General features: G+C 35.5%; 1 protein-coding gene across 1 annotated transcript in view; it reads right to left on the minus strand.

The window, feature by feature from the left end:
• Positions 1-23,877, minus strand: part of LOC150108356 (U3 small nucleolar ribonucleoprotein IMP4) — a 55,615-nt gene that overhangs the window by 13,756 nt on the left and 17,982 nt on the right. The window contains exons 5-7 of the mRNA XM_090415759.1: positions 15,648-15,780; positions 9,297-9,451; positions 3,573-3,667 (exon numbers count right to left, since the gene is read on the minus strand). Coding sequence (XP_090271885.1) covers positions 3,573-3,667; positions 9,297-9,451; positions 15,648-15,780 — 383 coding nt within the window. The remainder of the gene's footprint in view (positions 1-3,572; positions 3,668-9,296; positions 9,452-15,647; positions 15,781-23,877) is intronic.

The following is a 23,877-nucleotide window of genomic DNA, read 5'->3' on the forward strand; positions in this document are numbered from 1 at the left end:
TCGGTCACTTACCGTCGGAGGTAGCCAACAACTTATCTTATGCCCAACGCTTGGCTCTCCATTAACTACACAATGAAAAAAGTATCGTCATCACCAGAGCGGATAAGGGTAATGCCACAGTTGTTCTTAATACCAGCGAATACAATCGTAAAATGAACATTATCCTCCACGATCGCGCTACTACATCCTGCAAGAACACGACTCCACAAAAACACAAGTTAAGAAATTAAAAATCTTACTTAAAAAAGTAACCTCCTGGCCCCCTGACGCCATGAAAAAACTTAAACCTTTCCGCTCCCGTCCCCCCCCGAATATACGGTTTACCAAAAATCCACAAACCCAATTCCCCACTCAGACCTATAGTAGATGCCACCAATGCAACTTGTTACAGACTGTCTAAACAGCTGGCCAACTCTCTGTCCCTCCTCACCAGAAATTCAGCTTCCTATATAAAAAACTTGACCCACTTTAAAGCCCTCATAGAAAATTTAACCTTGAATAATACAGACATATTAGTAAGCTTTGATATCTTCTCTTTGTTTACCAATATTCCCTTAACTGACACTTTATCTCTCTTAGAAAACGTTTTCCCCTCTGACATCTTAGATCTCTTTTCCTTTGCCATCAACTCTGGGTATTTCTCTTGGAATAACAAAATCTACAAGCAGATAGAGGGAACCACCATGGGTTCCCCCCTCTCACCTCCCCTTGCCAATTTCTATATGGAAGATTTCGAAAAACGAGCCATAGACTCAGCCCCACTCAAACCTTCTATCTGGCTAAGATATGTAGATGATGTGTTCTCTATTTGACCTCATGGCCCAGACACGTTACACTCCTTCCTCGGTCATCTCAATAGCCTACATCCAAGAATCCAGTTTACTATGGAAAAGGAAAAGAACAATTGTTTACCCTTCCTAGACACCTTAGTCACGCGCCTGCCTAATGATACACTTGCCTTCACTGTATACAGAAAACCCACACACACACAGGCAGATACATTCACAAACTCTCCCACCACCACATCTCACAACAATATGGCATCATTAAAACCCTTACCAAGAGAGCCCACAATCTTTGTTCCAGTGGAACTGTCCTCACTACTGAGCTTAACCACATACACAGAACTTTCCTCTCCAATGGCTACAGCGAACACAGTATCAAAAAAATAATCAATTCCTCCCCCATTCCCCATCCCTCTCGTCAACAAGATTTTAAAAATGCCATCACCATACCCTACATCCGAGGCACTTCGGAAAAAATAGCCAAGATACTAAAAAAGTATAACCTACACACAGCATATAAGCCCTACTGCAAACTTGCTACCCTTATCCGTTCTATGAAAGATCAGCTCCATCCTCTCTCTCTGCCTGGAGTTTACAAAGTACCCTGTTCCTGTAAGCTTGTGTACTTTGGACAGACAGGCAGATCAGCATCCATCTGCCTAGAGGAACACAAGTCGTACATCGTTAAACACAACTACGGCCATTCAGGCTTGGCTGACCATGTTTTGGACACCACCCACAGAGTATCATGGAAGAAAACCACCATGCTCCACCACAGCAAATTCAAGAAAGAGAGATTTTTCTTAGAAGCAGCAGCAGCTCTCAGAAACCAACCAAATTTTAACAAATACGGTTGCATTAAGCTTCCGAAGATTTGGGAAACACTCATCACCAGAGGTCCCACCTTACATTCCAGGCCACCTACTACCGCCCTTAGAGGGTGCTCCACCTAGATAGGACTTTAGTGTCACCCACGTGGTTGGGCTTAGTATTGTAAGTTTTTGTGTACATGTTACATTAATTGTTTTTGTAATCCCAGTATATGTCCTAGTGACTAGGACGAAATATAGGAAGTATTAAATTCTATTTTAATTCTTTTTGAGTGTTGTAAAAAATCCATTAAACCTACAACATAATTGACATCTCCTCCTTATTCACAAATGTCCCACTCAAGGAAACCTTAGAGCTAATCCAAGCTAAATTTTCTCCCGATATCTCAACCCTATTTCAGTTCACAACGAACTCAGGCTATTTCGTTTGGCAGGGAAAATTCCGCAAACAAATAGAGGGGACAGCCATGGGTTCACCACTCTCCCCACCCTTGGCCAACTTCTTTATGGAGACTTTTGAAGAGAAAGCCTTAAACACTGCCCCACAGAAACCAACCATATGGCTGTGCTACGTTGATGATGTGTTTGCTATTTGGCCACATGGCTCTGACACACTTAAATAACCAACACCCCAGAATCAAGTTCATACTGGAAAAAGAGGAAAACAACAGTCTCCCTTTCCTAGACACACTAGTCACCCACCAGCCTGATGTAAACTTGGTTTTCTCAGTTTATAGAAAACCCACCCATACAGGTACATTCACCAACAAGCCCCCCCCCCCCCCCTCACAACAATATGGAGAGGTGAAAACATTATACAACAGGGCTAAACTAATCTGTTCAAATGACAATGCCCTAATCACTGAACTAAATCACATCCTCAACACTTTCTCAGTCAATGGCAACCCCCCCCCCCCCCACAAAAAAAATAAATAAATAAAAAAAATCCAAAAAATATTGAAACCAGTAAACCACAACCCTCCTCCTCTTCACAACAAGGATTACTCTAAATCCATCACCATCCCCTACATCCGAAGACCTCGGAAAAAATTACAAAAATCTTAAAAAAACATGACTTGACCTCTTGTTACAGACCATATAGAAAATTGGCATCCCTTATCCGCTCCACTAAAGACCAATCACTTCCCCTAGACCTACGTGGTGTACCAGGTCCCTTGCAGCTATAGGCTGTCCTACTTTGGCCAAACAGGCAGGACAGTGCATATCAGAATTGCAGAACACAAGGACTACATCCGTTTTCACCAGTATAGCCACTCTGATCTTGCAGACCATGCTCTGGATACATGCCACAGAATACGGTGGAAGAAAGCCACGATAACACACTGTAGCAAGTTCAAATTTGAAAGACTTTTAATGAAATCGGCCTCAGCCCTAAGAAACATGCCAAACCTCAACAAATTTGGTTGCATGAGACTGCCCCAAATTTGGGAGACATACATCAGGAGACCTTCAGCCCAACGGCCAAGAATACCTACATAGCCCGCTAGGAGGGGGTGCCATCAGGATTTTTAGATGAAACAATAGCTACCTGCTTCATCCTCATTTACTCTGCGTAGTGCCTGCATGCACGTGTCTTTATTTTAAGTTCCTTTGAAGATGGCAACGTGACGTTGAAGAAATATTGGAAATATATATTAAAGTTTAATTTAAATTATATTCTAGTGTACATTGAGAATTCCTTAACTTAATTAATAATCATGTATAATCAACGTATAAGCCTTTCTATGAGAAGTATAAATTAAACTCAACAGATATTCTATTTATATACTGTAATTAACAGTGGTGGATCATCTTTAACTAAAATTTATAAGCAACCGTCAAGTTACAAAATAAAATGTTTATATATAAAATCACAACTGAAACTACTGGTAAAGAAAGGGTAGTGTATTTCTACTGAAAGCAGTCAATAATTTTAAGGTGTTTATAAAATACCTACCTAAAAGATATACAGTCATCTTGATTAGCGAATGTAACTATCCTTTTACTGTCTTCTTTAGGAACAGGAAAAAGATATTTTAAAATATTCATAACCTACAAGAAATAAGTTCTATTGCAATTGCAATTAATAAACAAACAGATGATTATAAACAGCTCTGTGCTCCATTTAATATTTCTCTTAGCATTTTTATTATGTTTTAAGACAACAGATTTAAAAGTTCACAATAAAAAAAATGACAGGTATTACATAATATTATGTACTTTTCTTTCCCTTGAAAGAAGAAAAGAACAAAATACATCATTCAGCTCTCACTTTGTGTGTGAACACATGTGTGCACACGCCCATACACACATTACACAACCTAAGAAAAACACATTCCAGTCAAGTAGTTGCAAATGTTCCTTTTCAAATTATACTTAACAAATTAATTATATTCTCATTTCATCCTTTACCCAAGCATAAACAAAGTTTGTATGTGGAGTATCTTCATGACTAGACTACTTGCATATAGATGCTGTTGACTTCACATCAATTACCTTGGTATCCCATAATGCAGCACACTTTTTCAGACATGTCTTCTGAGTTGCAATTTGGTTGGACTGGCAACATTTCTTTAGTGAAAAAAAAAAGTAGATAAAGAATAATAAAGAATGAGAATTGGTAAGCATCAGTGAGCATGAGGACCCGTCTAGTCCTAAAGCAGAAAGACAAGAATATTATAGTTGATTATATAGAGAAACCTGTGGAGAATTCATGACTAAATTTAACACATGTGAACCACAGTAGTAGGTTTTTTATTATGTAAATATTTTGTCCTAGGTATCTTAGGACATCATCAGCACAGTAGAACAATACTAGGAATGACACAAAGGATAGGGTGTGTACATACAATGGGATCCAAATTGCATGCAGTGGCGTATTGCAGCCCAAACTTAAATTAAATTAAATCGAATTAAATTATAATTAAGTTATTTTTACACAATTTTGCATGACAATTTCCCATACTTTAGGGATGGCAAGAACATCATTGCGGTTTAGATTTGGTCTGTGAAGTAGGGCTTCAGCACTTTCTTTATATAAGCATTCATATTTATATGAAGATATGTGTAGGAGTTTTGTCTTTTCCCAGTGGATCTTGTGGTTTGGGTTTTCAACTTTGTGTTGAGCGAGGCCTGATTTTTGCGATTTGATGAGGCAGATATGGTCTTGATGTTCCGAAATGCGTTTAAAAATTGATCTGCCTGCCTGTCCATAATAAGAGAGTTTACAGGAGCATGTAACCTCGTATACACCAGGTAGTAGCATAAGTGAAAGTTTGTCTTTAGGCGAAGGTAACAAGTTGTGGATCTTGTTGATGGGTTCGTAGATGGCAGCAAGGTTGTATTTCTTAATAATTTTCGAGAGCCATTCGGAGATGCCTTTGATATAAGGTATGGAATCCTGTGGGCTTGTTCTTGTCTAGGTTGATGTGTGGAGAAGTTGTTGATGCTTTTTTGAGTTGTTTTGAGATTGTATCCATTTAGAGTGACTGTGTTTTTGATTATTTCCAATTCTTGTTTTAGAGAATCCTTGAAGGAGCAAAATCTGTGTGCTCTGTTTACCAATGATTTACATTAGAAAAAGAATCCCCACAGGGCATCCCCCTTTCTGGATTTACACATCCAAAGAAAAGAAGATGGTTCCATCTTCACCTCTGTCTATCGCAAGCCGACATTTTCAGGTCGCTACATTCCATACTTCTGCTCATCATCCCTCTCAAAAATTTGGCATCATTAAATCATTGGTAACCAGAGCCGTGGTTCACGTGTGTTAAATTTAGTTAAGAATATTATAGATACTTCAAATGTGAAACAAGAGCAAGTGTTTCATAAGAAGTTAGTTATTCAACTGAAATATATAATTGTACATAAAATATATGTATGCATATCAAAACAATGTTAACAAGTTACTTAGAATGAACTGCCACCAGTTTCTCTTAGTTTTTTTTCTTTTGACAATGCACTTCATTAGTTCTGGGTAGTAACCCTGCCCATGATACATAGCTATCAATGTTTCCTGTACGCTGTGTACAGTGAGGAGGAGAATGTGTCTCAGAGATGGGCATACGACAGCCATTGTGCACAGCATACAGGAAACATTTATAGCTATGTATCATGGGCAGGGTTACTACCCAGAACAGTTTTGACCTTTGAGACCTCTTAAGTGGGAGCTAGATCCAGAGAAGATTCTGAAGTTGAACCAATGCAGAAGTCATATATTTTCCCATATACAAGTAGTAAAATGGTGTACTGCTATACTGCAACTGTAAAGTTACAAAATAAAATGCTTATATATAAAATCATTAATAATCAGCATACTATTAAAATATTCTGGATCAGGGATAGTTGTACAAAGTATTTTCACTTAGTCACAAAGTAAATATGAAAATTCCTATAAAGGATTAAACAAGATTAAACAAGGATCAAATGGATATGGGATTAAGCAAGAATATAATATAATGGCACTGTGACTTTTAATGATCTACTAACTGCTTATTGCCAGTATTCATGGCTAACTTATCTATAATAATGAGGAAGATGGCAGGAGCCAGTACCACAGATCAAGCCTAGAACATCAAATGCTCATGTTTCATGGTTAAACCAAAGAAATTGCTCCAGAAGCAATAGCTGAGATGATGTAATTATAAGCAAACCTATAAAATAAGACTAAAATGATTAAGGCTCAAGGGTTCATATGTTTGTCATTTAAGGAAATAGTTGTGTATGTACGTGCATATGATAAACTTAATTCCTACACCTGACATGAATTTTGAAAGTTGAGGATCAACAAAATCTTTCAACTTAAGTTAATTAAAACTCATTTAAAAAGTGTGTGTGTGTGTGTGTGTGCGTATGTACACACACTTTTTAAACTTATATAAATTTAAATTTTATTTAAAATAAAAAAGTATAATGTACAGCAAAACATTAACAACTGTCAAATGATAAATTCAACAACTGTTTTTTTTGTGTATTGTACTATGAATTAATTTTGTTACCTTAAAGATCATGCTGAAAACAACAAACTACTTATACAACATCAGCTTCTGAAGCGAGATGCTGTACTTCAGTTTTTTTTATATATATACTATGTGGAATATTGGTAGCAATAACATATAAAGGAACAAGGATGTTGACCAGAAGCATTTTTCTCGATATGCTGTTTTCTAATAATGTAGGTACAAGAAACTGATTTTCTTGAGTTTAGATGATGAAAAACAACTTACTGATGTGCCAGAGACTAACTCAGGAACTGGTCAAAGAAAGGGTTAGGAAAAGTTCTTGGAATAGATGACTAGAATCAAAATTAAGATGGTCTTTCTTTAGGTAGTCTAGTGCTATGGATTCAAATACCATTTTTTGAATGCCCTTTAGTATATTAATTTTATGCTGAATTCATGTACAATTGCCTCTCTGTAGTAAACATCATTATAAGAAATTCACTCACTGTAACAAAATACTGCAAAGTCTTGACTGAAGCTTCACAGGTAATTCACTATTACAAACTATTCCTGTTGTCCAAAATGAGTTTTGATAGTGAGAAGTGACTAACTTTGTTGAGAGTATGTCTTCAGTGATGTTAGTGATTATGTTACTATTCTTAATTGTTCTGCAACTGATGACAGTGATAATGAAACCTGAAATTATTTCATGTGAACAAGAAAACAACTGCTCTGTTGCAACAACTGGACAAGTGCTAAAAACTTTTTCAGTGAGAAGGATGTGCCACTCCATGTATAAATTTAAAGACACAATATTTAAATTAAGGGGATATTAAATCCCACATTGTTTTAAAACCGAATAAGAAACTCAAAGATTGGAATCAGAGAGTCACCGATACTATAAAAGTATCGGCGACTACTAGCGTGAGCTAATGCACGTAGTAAAAGTATGTAGTACAAACTCGGGCAACTCGCAGCAAAGGTGGTAAAGTTCTGATCACTATTCTTGGTATTTTCCATAATGTAAAACACATTTCCTAGAAAATGTATGCTGTTATTACATTATGGTGGGAGGTCACTACCCAGACCGGTTTCAGCCTTTATTGAGGCTTCATCAGTGAATAGCTAGACCAAATTAATACCAAAGGATATAACTAAAAGAACTTATATACTCTGCTATATGAGTTGTCAAAAAGTGCACCCATTAAGTTACTTAAATATAAAGAGCCAATGGGCTTCATTTCGGCGATATAAACATTATTTAAATTAAGTGGATATTAAATCCTACATTGTTTTAAAACCGAATAAGAAACTCAAAGATTGGAATCAGAGAGTTTCATGCCGAATATAGTATAGTAAACTATAAAAGTATCGGCGACTACTAGCATGAACTAATGCACGTAGTCAAAGTATATAGTATAAACTCAGGCAACTCGCAGCAAAGGTGGTAAAGTTCTGATCGCTATTCTTGGAGCGATCAGAACTTTACCACCTTTGCTGCGAGTGAGATTTTGCTGCGAAAGAGCCAATAGGCTTCATCTTTGAGTTTCTTATTCGGTTTTAAAACAATGTGGGATTTAATATCTCCTTAATTTAAATAATGTTTATATCGCCAAAATGAAGCCTATTGGCTCTTTATATTTAAGTAACTTAATGGGTGCACTTTTTGACAACTCATATAGCAGAGTATATAAGTTCTTTTCACTATACCCTTTGGTATTAATTTGGTCTAGCTACTCACTGATGAAGCCTCAATAAAGGCTGAAACCGGTCTGGGTAGTGACCTCGCACCATAATGTAATAGCAGCATACATTTTCTAGAAAATGTGTTTTACATTATGAAAAATACCACAAGAATAGCGATCAGAACTTTACCACCTTTGCTGCGAGTTGCCCAAGTTTGAACTACATACTTGGACTACTTGCATTAGCTCACGCTAGTAGTCGCCGATACTTTTATAGTTTAGTATACTATATTCGGCATGAAACTCCCTGATTCCAATCTTTGAGTTTCTTATTCGGTTTTAAAACAATGTGGGACTTAATATCCCCTTAATTTAAATAATGTTTATATCGCCGAAATGAAGCCTATTGGCTCTTTATATTTAAGTAACTTAAAGACACAAATTAAAATTTTTTTTTTCAAAAGTAACTAACATTGAATGAAAAATGTCTTTGGTGCTACTGTAAAAAAAATACATATTTTTAAACAGAATCTTTAAATGAATGATTTATAAAAATGCTAAAAGAATTAATTAAATTAAGGGGATATTAGATCCCACATTGTTTTAAAACCGAATAAGAAACTCAGGGATTGGAATCAGAGTTTCATGCTGAATATAGTATAAAAAACTATAAAAGTATCGGCGAATACTAGCGTGAGCTTAATGCAAGTAGTCCCAGAAAAGTCCTAAAAAACTTTTATAGTTTTTTATACTATATACTATAAAAAACTATAAAAGTTTTTTTAGGACTTTTCTAGGCCTACTTGCATTAAGCTCATGCTAGTATTCACTGATACTTTTATAGTTTTTTATACTATATTCGGCATGAAACTCTCTGATTCCAATCCTTGAGTTTCTTATTCGGTTTTAAAACAATGTGGGATCTAATATCTGCTTAATTTAATTAATGTTTATATCGCTGAAATGAAGCCTGTTGGGTCTTTATATTTAAGTATGCTAAAAGAATTTTAAAAAAACATTTTAAATAAAAGCTTAATAAATAAATAAAAAACATACTCTTCTTCCTAATTTTGATTTGAAGTTGTGGAATATTAGATGAGGATAAGCTTCTGACATTGTCCCAATATTAGGAATATCATGCCTCATTACAGTGTTCATAATGGTAAAGTATGCAGTTGGTCCATAAGGCAGATGGCAGACAATTAGAGAATCTATAGAAATAAAAATAAACTTTAAAATAAATTAACCTTAGAGGTAAAACATTTCATAAAATAATTTCAATTAATGATGCTGACCTAGTTGGCTGAGCAAATAGCATATGTCATCATCATCAAATTCCTGACATGTACTTTCAAGGGGGTGTACAGGATATTATGATAGTACTCTACATGAAAAACTTGCATTCTTACTAACTTCCTATCAACAAGTTTCCTCCAAATCAATCTGTTATCTGTCAGATTGATTTGGAGGAAATCAATCTGACAGATAATTTAGAGTTTATATTTCTGTCTTCTAAGGCACTTTAGCATATATGTTTACCAACTTATTAGGCATGGATTTATATTCAACTGGGAGTGACATTTGGCTCTGTAAACAGCAGCCAAGTGACATTCTGAATTATTGTTGTGAAGTATGTGTACTTACAGAAGTTATATCAAAAATGAAATGCCTGGCTATACTCTTAAAAATACAAGACAAACTATACTAATTGAGAAAGTAGGATAATAGGTCAAACATCAGCTTTCAACCTAAACTGGAGCGTTTGCAGTAAAATGGCTAACATTACTGTATAAGATTTTGTTAAGTGATAAAACAAAGACAAAATGGCCAAGGAGAACTTCAAGGTACTCCTGAAAACTTTCACTTGGCCTCTATAAGCTCTCAACCCTTTTCCCACTTGTATTGCAGTTTTAATGGTATAGTAATTTCATCAATGGATTTATATATGAATGAATGTGATCTGACTAGCTTCTTGCAAAAAGAAGCCAGTCAGATCACTCACACACAACCTCATTAACATAACAAATTAAAGACATCATCTTTATACTTGTATTTATTTTTGCAAAGTAATGTGGCTTTCTTTTACCATTACATTTACAGGTATACAAAGCATAATCTGCCAAGCCCCAAGTAGCATAGTAGTAGCACCAGTTGTAATCATGCCTGTGTAATTAGTCCAAGAAAACTTTTCAGTATCACCACCACTATTGCTTTGGGTAACTATCACAGAACCTGATGGGGGGGGGGGGGGAGAAACTTTACTTCAGAGAAAATAAAAGTATGAAAGACTGACTATTTTGTCTCTGCAATGAAAAACTATCCTAGCCTCAATAAATCTGAATGCATAAAAACTGCCTTCTGTCTAGGAAATTATCATTTTAAGCACTTCGTTTACAATTAATTTCTCTATGATGTGTTGGTGTTCATGGCCACTAATTACAAATATGAATTAAGTAGTTTATAAGTATTTACATAACATAGGTCTCAAACAAATCAGCTCTGCTACATTCCATTATCTCTGAGGTGCCTGTAGCCACATCCTTTTCAAACATGATTCTCCCACCCCAATATAATACATATCCAAATGAGTATATCACAGTTCAATAGAAAGTATCTTGCAGGTCATACAAAACAATGCTTAGGAGCACAGTGCAGTCTATATGTTTAAGACTTCTGATATAATTGATGTCTGAATGATGTGAGTATTGTCAAATCATCATCATCAAATTCCTGCATGTACCCTCAAGGGGGTGTACAGGATATGATTAGTACTACATGAAAAATTTACATCATTACTAACTTCCTATCTACAATTTTCCTCCAAATCAGTCTGTTACTTGTCAAGACTTCAACATTATCACATCTTATATTTCTATTGTCAAAGGCACTTTGTACCGTATCAATCCACCTATATCTTGGTCTTCCTCTGGGTCGTTTTCCTGCCAACTTGGCAGAGAACACTTGTTTTGCTAATCTTTCCTCGCCCATTCTGTTTAAGTGATCATACCACCTGAGATTAGCTCTGCTAATGCATACCTGGATGCTGACAATGTCAAGTTCTTTCCTAATATTCTAGTTTTTAATATGATAATGCCATTGATGCCATCTGTTCACGCCTCTAATCTTTCTCAAGACTCTCACTTCTATGGTCTCTAGTCTTTGGTCAAGTGTTTTACTTCTGACCCAGCTCTCAGATCCATAAGTTAAAACTAGTTTGAACACAGTCTTGTATACAGCTAATTTAGTGTTCTGAATAATATCTCTCTTATTCCATATGAATTTATTCAATTGACTTCCTACCATACCATACCATACCAGCTTTGTTGATTCTGTTGTCTAATTCCATATTTAATTTACCATCTTCAGTAAAAATCATGCCTAAGTAGCAGAAATGTTTCACTTGTTCCACAGGTTCTCCATTAACAACACAGTTGACATTTTCAATGATTCTGCCTATTTTCATTGTCTTTTTATTACTAACCTTCATACCATATCTATTACAACAGTTATTCAATTTAGTCAGAGAATCTTGCAGACTTGTAGCAGATATATTCATAAGAATAACATCGTCCGCATAAAGCAAAGAGCTGACATTAACATCTCCAATTTTGATATCATGTTTAATACCACTTTCCTTCATAATGTGATCCATATAGATAATGAATAACAGAGGGGGATAATGTACGTCCTTGTCTGACACCAGATTTAACATCAAACTATCTTCCTGTACATCCTTCAATTCTAATTGCTGACTTACTACTCAAATAAAGACTAAGTATTGCTGATATAATGCCCCATTGACACCATATAACTGCAGCGTATTGAATAGCTTCTCTCTTGGCACCTTGTCATATGCCTTTTCCAAATCGACAAAACTTAAATACAGATCTTTGTTATATTCCCATGATTTCTCCACTATTTGTCGTAAAGTGAAGATCTGATCCTGACAGCCTCTATTTGACTTGAATCCAGCTTGTTCTTCACCAAGCTTTTCTTCCACAATTCTTCTCAACCGTTTCTCAAGTATATAATTTTCACATTCAGTTTTATTTCCTTTTTTATATAGAAGTGCTATGAGAGCTCTACTCCAATCATTGGGAATTCATCCCTCTGTCCAGGCATTCTGAACTATGCAGCACAGCCGCTGTAAGACTTTTATACAACCATACTTCAGCATTTCTGGTCAAATATCATCTACTCCTGCTGCCTTTCCATATTTCAAGCCTTTGATGGCTATTTCTACTTCAAGTATGGATATATATTCCTGACTGCATGCCTGGTCAGTGTTTTTTTTTTATCACTGTGCTGTCATCACTGCTTGTTTCATTTAGCAAATTTTCAAAGTAATTACTCCATACTTCAAGGGTATCTTTTTCTCCCGTTTTCATGTCACCTTTATCTTCTCTAACTCCTTTTACAGCACTCTTTTCTCCATTTCTAAACTTCTTCAACAACCTCCAGAATATCTTTCCATCTTCTTGATATTTATTTTCTATGTTCTTGCCAAAGTCCTCCCATGACTTTTGTTTAGCTAGTTTTACAGTGTTTAGCTTTCTTACATTTGTCTCTGTATTCTCTAAGGGCACAAGCTGAAATATTTGCCAGGAACTTTTGATATGCTTTCTTCTTTTCCTTCAATGCCTCTTTAACTTCCTGTGTCCACCATGGAGTTCTAATTTTTCTATCCTTGCAGACAACTTCACCACATTCCTCTCTAGCTGAATCAATCAGGGTTTTCTTCAAGGCTTGCCACTGAATCTCAAGATTTGGTCCCTGTTCTCAAACTCTTTCATTTTTCCTTCTATAATCTTTGTGTATTTTAGTCTGCAGTTCACATCTGAGAGCTGCTCAACTTTTATTCGCTTTAAAACTTTCTTACATGTCATTCTTTTCAATATGAAATTCAATTTTATCCTGCTCAAGACTAAATAGTGATCACTTCCACTTCAAATTCTCTGTACACTCTGGTGTCCTGCACCAGGGAGAAAACATCACTATCAACAATAACATAGTCAATGAGACTTTTCTTATTCCTTGCCTTTTCTCTCCATGTGAATTTGTGCACATTTTTATGTTGGAACATGGTGTTAGTAATAACCAGTCCATGTCCTGAGCAGAAATCCAACAGGTATTTGCCATTATTATTAGCTTTGCTCTTTTCTCCAAATTTTCCCAAAACATTTCTGCATGTCTGACAATCACTTCCTACTCTGCTATTTAGATCCCCAACAAGGAACAACTTTTCCTTTTTCATTGTGTCAGTAGCTTTCTCTAGAGCCTCAAAAAATTCCTCCACTTCTAACTTAGTAGAACCTTCTGTGGGACCATAGGCACAAATAAGTCTCATTGTCCAGTTCACCATTCTGATATTTGCTCAAATCACTCTCCTTAAAACTGCCTGTCATTCAAGAAGATGAGCATCGTATTTTGTGTTGAATACTATGGCTACTCCTTCTTTTCCTTGATTGTCATTGCCTGAATATAACATTTTGTATTTATTGCTCAGAAAGATCTCACCAGTTTTTGTCTTTTTTGTTTCAGTAACCCCTATTATGTCGATCTTGTACTTATCTAATTCCTCCGCTAGCTCCATTTCTTTGCCATTCAGGCTTCTTATGTTGATAGTACCGATCTTTAACTCTGGTGATGTTGAGTTGGGATGTGTTTTCAGATTTGTTCCAGTAGCTGACTTTTCGCTGTTCGCCCTGGTTCCCTGGCAAAAACAACGGGGGCCTTGTTTAACCGGGCGATGCCCCCAGCCGGCATGAAATTCTGTCATGTTGAACCATCATTTTTTATTTTGGTTTAACCAATAAGAATACAATTTGGTCGGCTAAATCCCAAATTGCCAGCCCATCCTCGTTCGTTCAGTATCCAAGTAGATTATGTCTACTATAGTTTTTTTATTTTTCTATCCTAGCAGACTTCACATGTCTCCTTAGCTAAATCAATATTTTCTTCAGTTTACCACCGAGACTCCAAGGGATGGTTCTTGTTGTCAAACTGTTTCATTTTTTTTTCAATTATGTTTGTATAGTTGAGGCTATGGTTTACCTATAAAAGCTGCTCAACGTTAATTAACTTAAAAACTTGTTTACATACTGTTCTTTTCAGATGTCATTAATTTTTACTCTACTTAAAACTAAACAACCATTTACAATTTGAAATCCTTTGTATCCTCTTGTATAATGAATCAGCACAAAAATATCACTATCAACAATGACATAGTCAATGAGGTTTTTCTTATTTCTTGGATCTTCTATGTTGGAACATGGTGTTAGTAATGACTAGTCCATATTCTGAGCAGTTTACAGTTTAGATCTGTAACAAGGACCACTTTTTCCTTTTCCATTTTCTTTATGTCAGCTGCCTACTCTAATGACTTGAAAAATTCTTCCACTTCTTAGAATCTTCTGTGAGACCATAGGCATAAATAAGTTTCATTGTCTACTTTCAAGTTTACCTACATAATTTTATTTGAATTCCATTCCAATAAATTTCTATCTTCAAGTTTGGTGCTGACTGCTATTGCTATGCCTTGCTTTCTTTGATCATTATTGCCTGATTATAACATCCCATACTTAGTAAAATCTGACCTGTTTATTTTTGTCTGCTTTGTCTCAGTAATGCCAATTATTTGCATGTGGTATTTTTCCAGTTCTATAAGTTCAATTTTTTTTTAAAATAAAATATAATACAGACCAAAAAACTTAAAGATCCTTGCCAAACTGTCATGCAAATTCTAATGGGAATGACTGGATAGCACTAAGGTGTTCTACATAACTAACCTGAACAAGTCAGGATGAACATCTTTTTTTCTTTTTGAATATACTTCCCATGGCTCAATGTCTACATGATATCAAATAATTCAAACATTTTTTTCATAATACTTTTCCTATGGTTCCATTTTTGTGTCATATGCTACCATCTACCTAAGCAAAGATTTATACAAAACAAATATTAAAGAAATGCTAGTTTCAAAATTAACCTATTTATCATGCTACTGTCCAACCACAGATCCGAGACCCTAGTCTGGCAACGTGCCAAGAATAGTCAATTCATGCTGAAGGGGAGAAATAAATAAAGGATGTACGAATTGGTCACCAACACGCAAATTCACGTGCTTTATAGGTAAAATTTTCCAACTGTTATACAAGCAAAATGGTTACTACTTTAAAAACTACAATGTTCATAAAAGAAACGTTAATTTTCTGACGTGTAATAATAAACAACTCTCATCCCACAAGATGGATTGATTACCCTATTATCGGAATGGATTCTCCTTCTTCTGACATACACAGAAGTGTCGAAGTGTCTTGCATCTGTGGGCATACAGTACATACATTTATTCCTTAATTACATTTCATGACAAGTATTAAGGGTGTTGACAAAATGCTGCAAATTTACCTGGATGACCTCTAGTTTCATGGACTATTATAAAATCTGTGACATCATTTGCTCTGCATGCAGCAACTAATTGTTTCATTTCATAATTGCCTCTATTCATTCTCTGTGAATTTGGAAAGATCAGCCTCAGCTCCTGCAGTTAAAAAAGATAGGTAAATACATTTGATGGTAGTAAAAAAAAAACATCTAAATAAATAAACATGAAAATATGAACAAGGTCACTTATGATGATCAAAGCTAAATAACTGGGAGGAGACCTACACAGCTTTTAAGGAATGTAGAGAGAATTGACTGGAGATTCTGACCTAATGTCTACTCCTCACCTTCACATGGTGCCCCCCCCCCCCTCCCATTAGTAAGCATACTAGCAAACAAAGATGGATTGGCAATTTGGAACTTAGCTGACCAAACTATATTCTGTACTGGGTTATCTCACAGTTATCCAAACACAAGTGGTAGAGTAGTAAGTAAGTGGTATAACATTATTTACAACAAATTAGGATACATTACAAATGAGAACAGCTTAAATTTGGTAGGTGAATTATACAGGGAATAATAATTAAATATGAAAAAAAGGAAACTATACATAACTTATATACAATAAATATAGTCAGATGTCCCTCCAGTATCTTGCACAATCAACTGCTCTTTCTGTGCAGGATATAAGGTCCTCTTTTGTGCAAGGTGATGGAAGAAAGGGACAAGAAAGAAGGTGTTCCATGGACTGGGTTATCTCACAGTTATCTGAGCCAGTGATAAGGTTTTTTGCAGCATCCTGTCATTCGAAGTCTGTTGAGGCTTTTCCATATTCCAGTCCAAGTGGGTGCCACGTGGAAGATGTTTGGCTGTTGGAATAGCATTATTTTCAGGATATAGTGCAAGCCATTGTTGAAGTCTTGTCTCTGGGAGGTTTTTAGGTGGTTCAACAGTTGCCAGGAAGCTATGTCGGGATCTTAGTCTTTGGGGCACTGCAATCTGGCCGAATAGTGGGTGGCGTTCATCATTCATTTGTCTGCTTCTTTCATCGGCTGAGAATGCAGATCTTCGAATTGAAGGGGATGCAATACTAGCCAAAGTATACAGGTCGTTTAGTGGTATTGGTTTCAGGCATCCTGTAATTAAGTGGCAGCTTTCATTCAATGCTGGGTCAAGTTTTTCAGCATGGCAGGATCTGGACCATACTGGGCAGGCATATTCAGCAGAAGATCTCAGTGTGCTAGGGTCTGCATCCCATTGGGAGGAGGTAGGCTTTCTTAGTATATTGTTTCTTGCATTCACTTTTGCCTTTGTTTTTTCTATGTGTGTTTTATATGAGAGGGTGTGATCGAGAGTCACACCAAGGTAGATTGGGTTCTATATTAGAGCCTTCCGAAGAAATCTGTGGCTTCCTGTTGGCTTCTTATTGTTAAGGTGGAAAAGGCCAGTCTGGGTTTTCAAGGGGTTTGGTTTTAGTTGATTGCTTCTATAATATATGGTTAGACTATTTAAGGCAAATGATAGAGTAGTTTCAATGAACTTGAAATTTTGGCATAAAAGCTACTTTTATGTCAAAGCACTGAAGTATTTTCCTCACTAGAAAACAAACATGAGGGTACAACATGATGAAAATTCATAGTCATCGAACCAGATGAACAGTGAAAAGTTAGCTACTAGAACAAACTGAATGTTGCAGAAATGAAGATAGGCACCATCAGCATAAAAAAAAAAGTATCAACAGAAAAGAAGCTGAACTGGCAGAAGAACTAGAAAGTAACACATGGACATATTTAGTGTTACTGAGATGAAGAATAAAATAGGTAAGATCCTGCTAAATAAATAGAGAATGTTATTATTTGGGCAATAGTAATCAGGTAAAGAAAGAGTTGCAATAACATTCAACACCAAAGAAAATGATAAATCTCTTGATTGGCAGGTAATTTCAAGTGGATATGTGTGTACAAGTTTCAAAATGGGAAATGTGACAAACTTATTTCTGCTTATGGTCCCACAGAAAATTCTACTAAGGAAGAAGTGGAGGAATTTTGATTCATTAGAGAAGGCAGCTGACAAAGAAAACAGAAGAGGTGGTGGTTTTTAGAGATGTAAACAATAGAATAGGAAATAAATTCCATGCATATAAAAATATTTTAGGAAAATTTAGAAAAAAGGGCAAAGTTAATAATAGTGGTAAATGCTGCTGGATTTCTATTTAAGACATGAACTAGTCGTTATGCACATCAAGTTTCAACAAAGATGTGCACAAATTCACATGGAGAAATTACATAAGATTTTTTAGATAAAAGTTAAATGACAAAAGAGCTTTAATGCATCAGAGCTACCAGAAAACTAATCTACAGCTGAAAATTGGTTTAACAATGAACTCTCAAATGGTGCAGACTATCATATTTCAACATAATGAACATCATATTCATGTGAGATTTTTGATGAACGAGAACCAGAAGTGGTCTAAGATATTCTTGCTTTTATTGCATTTCCAAAGGTGAATTTTCTTACAAACCAGTTATCCACGTACGACATTTGTTTTCTGCCAGTGTACAAGATCACTTTCATTTTGTAAGATAGGATAATTCAGATTTGTGTTTTCTCTTCTTTTGCACATTGTTCACATGTTTTGATATATGAAGCTTTCTGGATTGTCTCCTCTTTGTCCTATTTAACACATACTGCATGAACAGAAGATTTTATAAACACCTGGTTTCTTAAAAAAGGGGGAGGTTTAGGAGAATATTGAAATCATGATCTCATAGTGACATGAAAGCTACTTTTATGTCAAAGCGCTGAAGTATTTTAGAAACTTTGCTTGTTACATGCTAGACACAAAGAAAAGTTACTGGCAATTTTTTCACTCTTGCTTATCAATGTCTGTGGGAAGATCTGCTAGATCTTGCTGATTATCTTGTATCTGTATCCATTTTGAGACATGATATAGTTAAGGCATTTAAGTTACTGATTCATCTCCATGTTGTTACAGATCTCGTATGCTCAGTCACTTAGTGTTTTAATTATCCTTATGTTTTGCAATCTTCTGGTGCTGGTAAGCTTCTGTATACCAAGTGAATGAGTTTTTCTCTTTAGGGACCTATAACAGCATGTCAAGAAATGGTAAAGTCCTTTTGCTCTCAGGTTCAATAGTGAAATCTGTAATTAGGTATAAGCTGTTCATGTAGATTGTGAATTCTAGTTGTTCTGTTGAATATGGTCAGGTGAAAGTATCATTGAAAAACCTCTATAAAAAGCTCTATATTTTGGATTTTTCACAATACTTTTCTGGGCTTTCTTTTCAAATGATTCCATAAATAAATTGGCTAGAAGCAGAAAGAGAGGTGAGCACGTAGCAAAACTTTTCATTGTTCAAAATAATTTTTTTCATAGTGATATCATCATGCTGGTTTAGAATACAAAAGTATACAGGGGATTAGAAATAAGTGATCCTCACCATTTAGTTTTATGCAGAATAAAAATGAATATACTGAAAAGAAAAATAGCAAAGAAACTGTTTAAAAAAGTTAAAGATGAGCAGCTTTAAGAGGTGAACTGTAGACAACTATATAAATAATATCCAGGAAAAGTATGCAAACAAGAACCAACCCTTTGAGTCTCAGTGCCAGATTCTGAAAGAACACTGACTGATTCAGCTAGGGAGGCATCATTCAGAGCTTTGAAAGGAAGAATGCAAAGCAAAAGTTTCTAAAAATTAAGTTGTCAGATGCGCTGTGGAGAATACACAGAAAAATGTAAGAGTAAGTGTGATTGTAAACAAGGTAGGTTCTGGAGGCTATTGAAAATAAAAGAAACAGTACTGCAAAAGGAATCAAAGATGAAAAAGGTGATTTATAAAAACTGAAGACAGACATATTCTAAACTTCTGAAGTAATTTTGTTTATATATACCAAAAGGTTATAAACCTAAGGTACATCAGCACCATTGGTAGGCATGGGATTTTTTCTATTTTTATTAATCTTATATATTTTTATTTTTTGCATAATATGTAAAGCATGTTCTACAGATCAAACATGGAACTATTTTAAGCTACGTCAGGTCTCCAATAATAGCAGAGGTGGTCTTACACTAGGGAAATTCATCTCCCATTCAAAAACAACCACAAAATATCTGTGCCCACAGTGGGATTCAAACCCACAGGCTGCTGACTGGAGTGAATATGCTAACTACTCAGCCAAACAACCTGGAAATTACTTTGAAAGATTACTGAATGAAACAAGAAGTGACAGAATGGTATAAAATGTTGAAGAGGAATGCAATGAAAACTACCTATTAATATTTGGCTATCAGAAATGTAGAAAAGGCAGCTGGGATGGACGATCTGACCTCAGTGGAGACTAAAAACATAATGCACACCAGCTTCATACCTTCTCTTGAACTGATTTCATTAGATGCACTCACCACTGCAACAGGTAAACTATTCTGTTCACTCACTCCTCTGCAAGAGAAAATCTAGTACTCATCCCATTCTTAACTGCACACAAACTTCTATAGATGTTCAACTGTCCTCTCTCTCTCTCTCTCTATACCTTCTATATAATGAAAAATTCCATCAAATGATATCCTGAAGCACCCATACTCTCCATTTCATCATCATCAAATTCCTGACATGTACCCTCAAGGGATGATATGATAGTACTACACGAAAAATTTACATCATTACTAACTTCCTATCTACAATTTTCCTCCAAATCAATCTGTTACCTGTCAAGACTCCAACATTATCAGATCTTATATTTCTATCTTCTAAGGTACTTTTAACTGTATCAATCCACCTATATCTTGGTTTTCCTTTGGTTTTTTTTCCTGCCAACCTGGTAGAGAACACTTGTTTTGCTAATCTTTCCTCTCCCATTCTATTTAAGTGACCATATCACTTGAGATTAGCTCTGCTAACATATTCCTGGATGCTAACAATGTCAAGTTCTTTCCAAATATCCTTATTTTTATATGATATTGTCATTAATGCCATCTGTTCACACCCCTAATCTTTCTGAGCAGTCTCTAGTCTTTGGTCAAGTTTTATTTCTAACCTAGCTCAAAGATCCATAAGTTAAAATTGGTTTGAACACTGCCTTGTATGCAGCTAATTTCTCTCTTATTCTATATAAATTTATTGAGTTGACTTCCTACCATACTAGCTTTGTTGATTCAGTTGTCTATTTCCATATTTACCATCTTCACTAAAAATTGTGCCTAAGTTGCTGAAATGTTTTACTTGTTCAATAAGTTCTCCATTCACAATGTAGTTGATATTTTTAATGCTTCTGCCTGTTTTCGTTGCCTTTGTCTTGTTATTAATGACCTTCACAACAGTTATTCAATTTAGTTGGGAAATCTTGCAGATTTGTACTGGATTTATTTAAAAGTATAACATCATCTTCTGCATAAAGTAAAGAGCTGAGAATCTCCAATTTTGATATCAGGTTTAATACCATTTTCCTTAATAATGTGATCCATATAGATAATGAATTACAGAGGGGTAATGTACATCCTTGTCTGACACCAGATTTTACATCAAACTATCTTTCTGTACTTCCTTCAATTCTAACTGCTGACTTACAAATCAAATAAAGACTACGTATTGCTTGATATAATGCCCCACTGACACCACATAACCATGATGTTGTACCATTATTTTACATTGTGGTTTAAGCCAATAAGAATACAATTTGTTGGCTAAATCCCAAATTGCAAGCACATCCTCATTTGTTCAGTATCCGGGTAGATACCCGAGAGGGTGCATCACAAGAAGGTGAGGATTGGGCATTAGGTGACTAGTCCTAGTAGGTTCTCTGCATTCCTTTAAAGGCTATATGGAGGTCTCCTCTCAGTTTTGAACCCTTAAGCACCCCTCTACATTATTCTGAATAATGATATCATCTTTGTAACTCTTCTTTGTACTCTCTACAGCTTCTTCTTCATCTCAGATCTTAGGCAACAATGTGGATGAGCAGTCCAGGTTTGTGGTCATATCAAGGCCTTGTAAAGAAGCAAAATAATATCTTATCCTTATGTCAATATACATTTCAGCATCACAATTATCTTGTGATTTATATTTACAATCATTACAATGTGACCTTCGAAATTTATTTCAACTTCTTATGCATGACTCCAAGATCTCTTTAGACTCTTCTGTTATTCTGAGCCACTGAGCACTAAGTCATTAATCATTTGTCAACAGTTCCAACCTATTCAAATCATTCAGTAAGCTGAATATCAGCAGCTTCTTTGATTGCCCAAGATGCTAAATTGTTACTTTTGAGAAGAGAAAATAGAGTGTGTATGAACATGCATCATATGCAAGCACATGATAAATAACAGTAAAGTATTAGAGAATAGCTACTGATATGATCTCCAATAACTGAAATGTAAGCAAAATCATGTGATCCAATGGGCAGTACATTAGTGATTTAAGTTTTAATAAGGGAATACTTTGAGCAGACATAAATACAAAATTAATAACGTAAAAAATCACGTAAAAAGGATTATTTAATAGTATAATTTTCACCTGCATGTCACAGGCATCTTCAGTACATTTTAAGCTAAAATTAAACAATAACTGACAATTCCAAAAAACGCCACCTAAGTAGCTAATGTAAGATAACTTTAGTTATCTTACTTAGGTGGCACTTTTTGGAATTGTCAGTTATTGTTTAATTTTAGCTTAAAATGTGATGAAGATGCCTGTGACATGCAGGTGAAAATGATACTATTAAAAAATCTTTTTACATGAATTTTTCCGTTATTAATTTTGTATTTATACATTAGTGATATCACCAGATGTGAAATCATTTGAGTGATTGATGTGCCACTGCCCGGACCACTAAGAATAAATGCACCGCCACATGGAAGAAACCACTCTGTTGCATTTTGAAAAATACTGAATTTCAAAAATTGCACATAAAAAAAGAACCCTAATATGCAACAAATTATATATTTAAACCAATAATAAAAATAATCTGACATTATTATGTTAGATTATTTTTAAAAGTAAAAATGCACACGACAAAAATAAATCTAAAAAAGTACAAAAGGCACCACATTCACTTATAAATGTAAGCAAGCAGACAACAAGCAACATATCAAAATTTTTCTATGCGTAGAAAAAAAAAACATGTCGAGGTTATTTTGTGGAGCAGGTGTGTATGATAGTGTGTTTTTAGATGCAAGGTTAGGTAGATGTATTTTTTGAGGTGGCAGGCAGGATTGGGTGGCTGTTTCTGAGGGTGAAGCAGAGTGAATGCTTCATTCACTCAAAAGCCACAGGCCAGAGGTGCTCAGTTCTGGGTGTCGCATTTCTGGCATTGTTTTTGGGTGTTAGTTCTCAAATGCATGCAGCCTTCAGGATGTTAAACTGAAAGAATTTAAAACTTACTCAGTGAAATGAACAAATCATCACTGTATACAAAATACACCCAAAAACATGGAAAAGAAAAACAACTAGAAATCCAGGTACCAAAGAAGCAAATACCTGTGGCCCTTGAGAGATAAACTAATGTACACCCACCAACCCATCCTTCCTGTCTCTCAAAAACACACCGATTCATCTATCAACCCCCCCACTTCAAAAACACACTGATCTCACCTGATGCCTCAAAAAACATGCATTCATTCCACTTCAAAAATTCAAAAACATGCCCTCTAGTTCGAACTTCAAAACAAACATAGAATTCACCTCTGCATCAAAAACATTGCATTCATGTTCCTGTTAAAGAAATACCTTTTCATTGCCAAAGGCATACTCACCACTTAAAAAATGCCCAATACCTAAACCTACCTCAAAAAAAATACATTACCATAACCATTTGCCTCCACAAAACACCTACTCATTCCCTTCCTTAGAGAAACCCTTTTTTCACACCTCCAAAAACACAAATGCACCTGCTCAATCTTAAAAAAATGCCAGCCTAGTTGAGTTGCCTGAATGGTTAGTGTATCCACTCTCCAACCAACAAGTTGCAGTTCAAATCCCATTAGAGGCATGAATGTTTATGATTCTTACCTTGAGTACTGCTATAACTTTTGATATGGCACAGCACCTTTGCTGTCCTTGCACCACTAAAACCATAAATCATCATTAAAAAAACACACCAATATACAACTCGTCATCATAAAAGTTGCAAACATTCTGCCCACAGGGTCATGTGAATTTGCTTACGTCTTGGTTATTGGAGAGCAGGCTATTGTCATAATTTTACCATAACTACTATTAGAAATGGACACATGA

The sequence above is a fragment of the Typopeltis vanoorti genome, chromosome 3 (assembly GCF_054136105.1).
Source record: "Typopeltis vanoorti isolate ZY-2024b chromosome 3, IOZ_Tvanoo_1.0, whole genome shotgun sequence".
Taxonomy (NCBI): Eukaryota; Metazoa; Arthropoda; class Arachnida; order Uropygi; family Thelyphonidae; genus Typopeltis; species Typopeltis vanoorti.